This window comes from Colletotrichum tamarilloi, assembly GCF_030869305.1.
Source record: "Colletotrichum tamarilloi strain Tom-12 chromosome Unknown Scaffold_1.1, whole genome shotgun sequence".
NCBI lineage: Eukaryota > Fungi > Ascomycota > Sordariomycetes > Glomerellales > Glomerellaceae > Colletotrichum > Colletotrichum tamarilloi.
In genome coordinates this window covers 1,953,769-1,963,764 of record NW_026849384.1, presented here as the reverse complement: position 1 = coordinate 1,963,764, position 9,996 = coordinate 1,953,769, and the positions used below count along the sequence as shown (strand labels likewise).

General features: G+C 33.4%; 2 protein-coding genes across 2 annotated transcripts; one reads left to right on the top strand and one right to left on the bottom strand.

Annotated features, from left to right (window-relative positions):
• Positions 1 to 3,726: 3,726 nt before the first annotated feature.
• CTAM01_00627 (lovastatin nonaketide synthase) lies at positions 3,727 to 5,558 on the bottom strand (the record flags this gene model as incomplete). Its single annotated transcript, XM_060516677.1, has 6 exons — positions 3,727 to 3,923; positions 3,981 to 4,307; positions 4,363 to 4,588; positions 4,705 to 4,796; positions 4,861 to 4,981; positions 5,049 to 5,558. The coding sequence occupies 6 exons, from the start codon at positions 5,556 to 5,558 to the stop codon at positions 3,727 to 3,729; spliced, it is 1,473 nt and encodes a 490-aa protein (XP_060389303.1).
• Positions 5,559 to 6,040: 482 nt separating this feature from the next.
• CTAM01_00626 (uncharacterized protein) lies at positions 6,041 to 7,392 on the top strand (the record flags this gene model as incomplete). Its single annotated transcript, XM_060516676.1, has 4 exons — positions 6,041 to 6,359; positions 6,493 to 6,582; positions 6,667 to 6,677; positions 7,075 to 7,392. The coding sequence occupies 4 exons, from the start codon at positions 6,041 to 6,043 to the stop codon at positions 7,390 to 7,392; spliced, it is 738 nt and encodes a 245-aa protein (XP_060389302.1).
• Positions 7,393 to 9,996: the final 2,604 nt, after the last annotated feature.

The following is a 9,996-nucleotide window of genomic DNA, read 5'->3' as shown; positions in this document are numbered from 1 at the left end:
ATAAAGGGTAACTTACTTATTCCGAATTATATAGCGGTTTTCGTATTAAAATTATTATATTACGTTAAGCGCGTACTTAGGGTATATTACGTATATTATATAATTAAAAAGTATACCGTATTATATAATTTTTTTTAAAAGCGTAATCCCGTTAAGGTCGATCTTTTATACTTATAAAGCTAAAAAAAAACTACTATATAAGTATTTTACGCGAGTAAAAAGTATAACTTAGATAATTTCTATAGGATTATCCTAGATACTAAGGTATTATAATAGTTAATAAAAGAAAAAGGATAATTCTAAACGCTATAGAAAATCGTATTAGTAATACTTAATACGTTAATAGTAAATATTATAAAAATTAGCTTCGGCCTAAGTAAAGAAATCGTTACCCTAGGTATAGTAAAAGTAAAAACGTATTTTAGAACAATAACTTTCTATATTTTACTTATTAATACCCTATTTCTCTTATATCTAAAAGATATAGATTAACTAGGTATTATATTTAATAATATAAAAAATAAATCTTTAGTAATAAGTACTTTAAAATAGTTAAATAATAATAAGAGTACGCGTTTATAAAGCTTATTAATAATACGAAGTTAATTAATTATTTAATAAAAAATAAGCTTAAATAACTATATTAGAGATTTGGGTACCTATTAGTTACGAGGTTATATAACTTCTTAAAGTAATTAAGTAATAATAATATTAAAATAGGGGCGCTAGAGTAGTTAATAAAAGTATATTACTAATATTAAATAAATATATAGAGCCTACGTAGATTTAAATTTAAATTACGTAATAAGCTCAACTTTAATTAGAAAATCGTTATTAATATCTTCTATTTAAATAGTTAATTAGTCCTATATATAATTAATAAGGCTATATTATTTTAAATAGGGTAATTTTTCTAGGATTTATAAGTAAAAATAGTATAAATAGCCCTATAAAAAAGCTAGATCAATATATACTAAGGACTACTAAATAATATTAAAACCGATGCTAGTATAAGTTTTAAGTTAATAAAATTTAAAGAAAATATAATAACCTATAATATATAACTAAAAGTCGTGCTTATAAAAGCGTATTATAGTATTAAAAAAGTAAAAAGGGTATACTAATAAATAAAAAAGGCGTTTAGAATTATTAAAAAGGAAAATCCTAATTTTATTAATAATAAATACTTTTAAATAGTACTTAAGTACTACAATAATACTATAGGGCTTAATAAGCTTATACTAACGCTATTAGTATTTAAAATATACTTAAAAACAAATTTAGCTTCGCTACTATTACTAAACATAAACTAACGAGCCTAAGTAGTTAAAAAAGTAATATAAATACTATATAAAATAAGCGTAAAAAAATAAGTTAACGAGGTAATTATTATATATAATAGGCCCGATATAGAGGCTGATTTAAATATACCCCTAAATTTAAATATATAAATTTAATACGAAATTATTTAGTAATAAGCTAGGCTATATAAATTAATTTTTATTAATAAGCGCTCTTATATAATTATAAAAAATCATAACTAGCTATTTAAAATATTAATTACTATAATTAGACTATATTATATAGATCTAATTAAAGTAATTTCTAACTTATAAAAAAAAAAGAGCTAGGGGAAACTATATAACCCGTAATAAAGGTATAAGAAATTATCCTTAATAAAATCGTTATAATAATATTAATAAATAATAAGGAAAAAGAAAGTGCTAAAAGGGTACTAATATTATAAATAAAACGCTATAAAAGACTATAATAATAAGCCCTAACGTAGTAATTTATTACTAATAACAAAGTATTTAATACTTTTTATATAATAAAAAAAAAGCTAATTTTAAGCTAGTAATTAAACTACGTAAAGAAGGTATTATTATAATTATTAAAAAGCTATATAAGGGATTAAATCTTATTAAAATAGATACTTTATATAATCGAGGGGTCTATCGATTTATCCTTTATAACCCTAAAAAACATAAAAATCTCTATATATTTAAATTATAAATAATACGTAAAATTAAAAGAAAAAAAATACCCTAACTATATAAAAAATCTAAGTATATAATTTAGGGGTACGGTAATATTAAAAAGGTAACGCTACTTACTTAATTACTTATAGTATAGTACTATAGCTAACGATTAATAATAGTATTAATAGTATTATTATAAAAAAAAGGATATAAAATTTAGAACTATAATATTACTTAGGCTTATATTTAATTAGCTATAGGGCTTATAAGGAAAATCCTAGCCTACTTCTTAAAAAAAATAGTTAGTAAGTATTTAAAAAGTACGATTATTAAAGTATTTAAACTACTATATAAGCTCGTAAAATCGGGCACTTATTAATAAGCTATATATTACGATTTTTATATTAATTAATTATTAATAGTTATATTTACGTACGACCCGTACTTATTAATTTTTAAATTAAAAAGTAAATAATTTAGAATTATTAAAATATAGACCGATAATATATTAAGCCTATTTAATATTAATTTTATAAAAAAAGAGAATAAAGAGCTTTAAAAAACGGGCTTCGTAATAAAGCTAAAAGAGGTCCTTATAATAAATAACCTATTAGTATTTAATAATAGAATTCTTATAATTAAAAAGGAAACCGTTATTTTTTAATAAAAGGGGTAGGGTAAGAAAATTACCCTTATTAATTTAAATATAATTAATATTAAAAAGTAATATAAGGCTAAGCTTATATAAGGGGTATATATTATAAGTATTTATTAGCCCAAGGTAACTTTTAATTATACTAAAGTAGTATAGGCTATAGAGCTAAATAAATAAAATATTAAAATACTTAATAAGTAGCTTAAGTAATAATAAACGAATTTTAATCGAGGCCTCGTTTATTACCTAATTAACCTCGTTATTAATAAGCTCTACGTTTTTATTAATAAGTTATTTATAAATAATAAAGACTTTATTTCGTAATTAAAGTATATTATTATCCTAGTTAATAAGAGTATAAATAAGAACGAATTTATTATATATAGTAATATAGTTTACTACTTATTAACTAAAAATAAGTAAATAATAAGAAGTATATTAGTATTAGAAGTCTATAATATAATTAATAATATTAACTTCGTATATATAATTTTAATAATATTAAAAAGGATTATTAATTAACTTAACTTTATACTAATCTTAATAATTATTTATACTAATTCTTATTTACTATATAAATACTTTGTTAAATTAGAAAAAAAAAAAAAAAGAGGTTTATAATTAATATTATAACCCTTAGGTAATTATATAAAAAGCGCGAGATCCTTAAGATTTATTAAATTAATAATAATAATAACCTCGCCAACGCTTTTATAAAAATAATACTTAATAAAAAGTTAAAATAATTTATAATTAATAAAAAAGTTAATATATAAATAGAGGGATAGGTTATATAAAAAAAAAAAAAAAAAAACGACTTAATAAACGGGCCTAAGGTTAAATTATACTTCTAATTATAATAAATAAATTAATAAAAAAAAGAAAAAGTTAGTATTAAATTAAAAGTTTAATTTAATTATGGTATATAACTAACTATATAGGGGCTAATTAGGGGCCCTATTTATAATTATTATAGCTAGCCTAACCTACGGTTAGAACCTCCTTTTTATATTTATTTAAATATTTATATAATTTAATTAATCTCTTCGTTAACCCACGGTTCGAACTAACTACCCTGTAATAGGGATACTAACAGTGAGACTTGATGAACTGAGCAGTCTGCTTCATCAGGCTCTTTAGCGAACGCTCTGACTTGGCAGAAAGCACAAGAGGCAAGGCATATGCAGCTGAAGTGATCTGAGACTCTGGCTTCGACGTGATTCCCGTGCTCGAAGCCGAGGTCTTGTACTCCTCAATTATAGCGTGGGCGTTGGTGCCACCGAAACCTTTCCTTCGTTAGCATTGTCTGGGACGTCTAGAACAGATCTAACTGAAGAGCTTACCGAACGAGTTTACACTTGCTCTCCGCGGTTGACCAGGCTTGAGTTCTGGCCACGGCTGAGCCTCTTTAGTGATAGAGAGGTTCTTGTAGAAGGGCGCAACCTTGGGACTGAGGTTTTCGAACAGCAAGTTGGGAGGAATGACGCCGTTCTGTACAGCAAGTGAGGCCTTCAACAAGCCGGCAATACCAGCAGTGCCCTCGGTGTGTCCAATGACGGTCTTCAGACTTCCTACAAGCAAGCGCTCACCGTCTGAACTATCCTGGCTGCCAAAGAAAGCTTTCGAGATTGCTTCAGCTTCCTGAGGATCACCTGCTGGCGTTCCAGTTCCTGTGAGTCGGTGGTAAGCAAACGTTCAAATCCCACGCTCATGCTTGGTACCTACCATGAGCTTCGAAGAATTGGCAGCGATTTTCAGCTTGCGCAATATCTAGACCAGCCCGAGCATAAGTCTCGCGAATAAGGGTCTCTTGAGCAACATGGCTCGGCATCGTGATGCCGGTTGTGCGTCCGTCTTGGTTGATGCCCGTTTCACGGATGACACACTCAATGGAGTCGCCATCAAGCAGTGCCTGGCTAAGCGTCTTCAGGACCACAGTGGCAACACCTTCCTGTTGACAGACATTGTGTCCTTGGTCAGTGAAAGTCCGACGATTGAGCCAATCGCTCGCCGCACAGTTATGTCCTCATGGATCATGCACGACAGGCAATGGAGGACAGGACTTACACCTCGCGCGTACCCATCGGCTGCAGCATCCCACATTCGGGATCTGCCCGTGGGTGAAAGCATGTTCAGCTTGCTCTCCGTGATGTAATTCACTATGAGAATCGCAATGTGAGTCTTTCCGGGTCATTCGTCTTTCAGAAAAGGCCGTAAACGTACTTGGAGACAAGATCAAATTGGAGCCAGCTGCTATAGCTGTCTTGCTCGATCCGCTCCTCAGTTGTTGCACCGCAAGATGCACCGCAACTAGAGAGGAACTGCATGCAGTATCAATAGTCATCTATAACCATGATTAGCTTGAGAACATTGAGATAGTAGCCGTGGATTCAACTAAACGGCATTCTTACACTAGGACCATGCCAATCAAAGAAGTATGATAAACGATTTGACGCAATGCTTGTAGCGGCACCCGTTGCGAAGTACGTTGGGCTGTAGCTTATGTCGTTGACTTTGACGAGCTCAAAGTCGTGGGTCATCAAGCCGACGTAAACCGCGGTATCAGAACCGCGAAGGTCGTGTAGTCCATATCCAGCCGCGGCCACAGCATCGTAGGTGGTTTCCAGGAGCAAACGCTGCTGCGGATCTATGCTCTCTGCCTCGCCGGCTTGGATGTTGAAGAACGACGCATCAAAAGCCCTCGGCGTCTCATCGAGAAAGTATCCGTGACGGGCATTGGTCCTGCCATGGTGAGAGCCATCGGTATGGTAAAACGCGTCGATGTTGAATCTCTCCTTTGGAACTTCAGATTGCAAATCTTTCGGTTCTTTCAAGAGTTCCCATAGCTTTGCTGGGCTATCAACACCGCCCGGAAACCGGCATGCACTTCCAACAACAACAATGGGCTCGTTCGGCGACATGACGCTGATAATGATCGGGAAGAAGCCGAACTGAGAGACTTAGATGAATGTTTCGGAAATAATGAGTCAGCGAGTGGGTGGAACACGAGTTAAGTAGAAATCATTCAGCGGTTCAAATAACAAGAGACTTCTACCACGAGTTCTTAAGCCCCGAGACTCGGATTCCAGTTAACTACATCGACCGGTGAATCTGACGGAGCATCTCGTCTTCGACTTGAAGACCTCTATCTGGATGTAGGTGTCACAGTACGCCGAAACACTGTACATGAATGTTGCTCAGTCAAATGTGATGAGAGAGGACCCTGCTGTGGGTATGGTCTGCGTGCAAGGAACATTACACACACGGCGAATTTACCTAATTTGACCTAACGCGACCAGCTTTTCCCACCGAGATGGTTATAAAAACACCTTCTACTTCTGAGGAAAGACTGACAACTAACATATCCCCCATTCAAACTACCCACTTCTGACGACAGGGAAGCATGATGGCGAAATCCGCCAAGATCTTCTCAAACGAAGAGAACGGCGTGAACATGGCTGATACACCGAGACTCTCGACTACGGAGGACGAAAATGCCGGCCTGCTCCATTCTCGTGAACCTTGTGACGACGGACGGTCCACCAGGGCCACTAGTCGGTTGCCGCGCTCTCAGTTGATCATTCTTACCCTATCACTTTCGAATGCCATCTCCATTGCGGCGGTCTTAATTCTCGTCGTATTTCACGGCCCGGCATTCTATCTCTCCGAGGCTCCTGCAACGGTTATTTACCCGGCGCAACCAGAGTGGTTCCCACCCCAGAGTACGTTAACTCCATCTCCTATCTCCTCTGCCCGGGCAACCATGAAGGTGACCAGGAAGAAGTGTGGACATCCAGACAAAGTGGACAACGTGTTGTTTTGATAACTGATGTGACACTAACTTTGGTATCATAGTCCCTGTGAAAAAGGTCTTGCATGGGAACAAACTATACGGCCAGCCTCCTAACCCTGAAAGTATCGAGGCATGGAACAGATTGCTGCCAAGTAAACAACAACAATCCCCCCCCCCCCCCCCCCCCCCCCCCCCCCCTCCCCCCCCCAACAACCTCCCAAACACCATCAACCCAGGCCACCGCGGCGTACGTGAAAAAATGTCGGGGGGGGGTGGGTTGCGGCAAAGAAGGAGACGTCTACTCCTGCTCTGCCGGCGCGATCCCACTGACTTCCCCCACCTCCCCGGATTGACCACGAAAGGAAATTTCCAAGTAGTCTTAACGTCAGGCAGACTGCTGATATCTGATAATAGTTGGGCGGGGTTGGGTTACGGTCAAGAACGAGACTGCTCTACCTGACTTGCCGGGGCTGAATCAATCACTTCCGGAACACCGCGCGTATCCCTCGGTCTTTCATCAACTTCATTGTCTTGTACGTCACACCGAATAGCCTCATTCTCCCTTTCGCACACAACGCCGGAATTTCGCCTCCCAAGATAACTGAATCGCTGCTAACTCTGGCTTAATGTTACCCCTACAATAGTATAGCACTATGGACGCATACTATGAGCTTATCGACCGCCTGAACAAGAACGAGGGGGCAAAGAGAGAATTGCCTACAGATCCTGGTTGGAATTCTGAGCATCTCAATCATTGCTGGGATTATCTACGACAGACTATTATGTGTAATGCAGATGTGACGCTCGAGTGGCGCAAGTACAACGAACAGGTCGGGACGGGGTGGGGTTATCAACATCAATGCAAGGACTGGGATGCGATTATTGCCTGGGCAGAGAAGTACAGGTACTCGAACAACTGGGGTATTCTCAGAGGTGGAGGTGAAAGGATCCCACTCCAATGATAATCAGCGGAGCCATCCGAAAGTCTATTGAGATCCCCAAACTCTACTTGATAGGTTCAAGATTTCCTCGATGGACCCTGGATTTGGGGTCCTTGCAAAGTTAAAGGGTAGTATGCATCATGATAGGCGAGCTGTAACAAAGAATACCATACCAAGCTTCCCAGTAGTAAGCGGCAACAGGACCTTAATGACCCCGTGATGATTTGTCTTCATCATCAAGGATGGCCCCGGTTGAAAATTAGACGAACAAGGGAGGGATCAGATCGATGCATCTACGAAGTATCCGTAGTAACGTGAATGTGCCCGACGAAGAGGTAACCGCGTGTTGAATACTCACTTTAGGAAAGTCAAAACAAAGTTTGAATTTGGACCACAGAGACCACATTGGGATCCATAACTCCTTGAGCCGTTGTCCTATGGATACAGCCTACTAACTAGAGGGTACAGAAAGCGCTAATACATATTGCGATCCCCACAGGTCCCCGAGTCCACATATGTGTAGTACAGCCGGATATGCTTTTCCTAGATTTGCGAGATTGTCTATCCGTACGGCTGTATAAGTCTGTCCGAGTAGCGAATTTGAGTCCCACTAGTTACGTACTCCCTTGTAAAGACCCGAGTATTCTTGCGAGATACAGCGGGATTGCCGATTCAGGGATATTGTAGAAGTTATGTTAATCGAAGATTATAAGTTCGGGTAGAGTAGATAAGTGGGTGAATGTGTTAGTATATACGTAGGCAGGTTAGACCTTTCGGTCGTAACTAGGTTAATAGGTTAGTATAGGTCTATTATATATATATCTGAGGAGAAGATCGTGGGCAGGGCCCGCGATCCCTCTATAAATATAAGTAAGTAAAAGGGTCCGTTTATATAGGCCCAGACTACTTACTTACTACCCCTACTTAACTACTTAATAAGGCCCTTTTTTATTTTATAATTTAATATTAATAATTTTCTATTTTTATAATAAAAAAAGGTAAAATAGGGGCTAGGTCCCCCTATTAATAAAAATTAATAATAAAATTTATTATTAATCCCCTATTTAAAAGTACTTAAAGCTATATACTAAAATTTTAATATAGCTTTTATTATAATTATTTATATAAAATTTTTATTATCCCTTTTTTTTAATTACTTCTTAATCTTTTAATATATATAATTTATATTTTTAAACTTTTTAAAAATTATTAAATTTAATATAGTTAAAAAAGAGCTTTTTATTAGTCTAATTACGCCCCGAATACGTATATTTCTTTCTAAACTAAAGCCCGAGAGGTATATACGTTCGCTAAACGACTTACTATTTATAATATATTACTATTTTTAATTACGTATTACTTACCTTTTTATCTTAACTATAATAATTCTTTTATTAATAAATTACTTAAGGGACTTATTTAGTATACTTTTTATAAACCCGTTAATTAGGTTATTATTATTACTAATTTAATAAATCTTATAAAGCTCGCAGCGTTTATATAATTATTAAAGTACTATAATATCTATTATAAGGCGCTTTTCTTTTATAATACCTAGCTTAATAAGATATTTATATAATAAGTATAAATTTATATAAATTATAATAGGGATTTTTAAAACGTTAAGTTATTTAATAATAAGGTTTAGAGTAGTTAAGATAGTATAAATAATATTAATATTTATAACTATTTCGTAAACTTTTAATACTAATACGCTCTAAGTAATCCTTTTACTTTTTATAAAGCTATAGTAAATAATATTATTATTAATTATAAAGCTCTTATTAATCTATTTTTTATTTATAAAAATAATAATGTAACTTAGCTATAAGGTATAATTAGCGTTATTTATAAATAACTTATTTATAAAAATAAAGAGTTTAGCTATAGTTAGATTTAATAATACGAATATAAGCCCTCGGTCTAAGTAATCTATTTACTATTTAATATAATAGTTTAATATAGCGTAATTAATAAATAATAAATTTACTTAGTATTAAGTAATAAACGACGTATTAAAAACTATTTTTAATTAATAAATTAATACGATATAGGTACTTTAAGCTCGCTACTTAACGAATTATTATTTAGTATTTAATACCGAGGGGTTAACTTATTTAAGTTTCTTTTTTTAGTTCTTTTATCTAAGTACTATATTAATACTTTTTAATAAAATAATTCTATTATTAAAAATAAGTAGCTCGTTAATTAATAATTATTATTTTAGTTTAGTTAGTAACTTAGCGCGCTTAAGCTTAGTCTTTTTTTTTTTATTAAAAGTCTTATTTAATAATTTAATTATATTATTAGTCTATATTTTAATAATACTAAATAATCTACTTTTTTTTATTAAAATTAATAAGTATAAGTCGAACGTAAATATTATTATCTAGAGTATTTTTAAATAATACTTACTATATATTATTTATTAATAAGTACTAGATTTTACGAAACTATATAATAGCTATACGACGTATAGAATAGTACTCTTAGGGTATAAATAATAGATCTAAACTAGTAATTAAGTAAAAACCTTATAATAAAGAGGTTAGCTTAATTATATATATACTTAAGTAATATTTCGTAACTAAATAACGTAGCCTTCTTGGATTAGGGTCGGGGCTA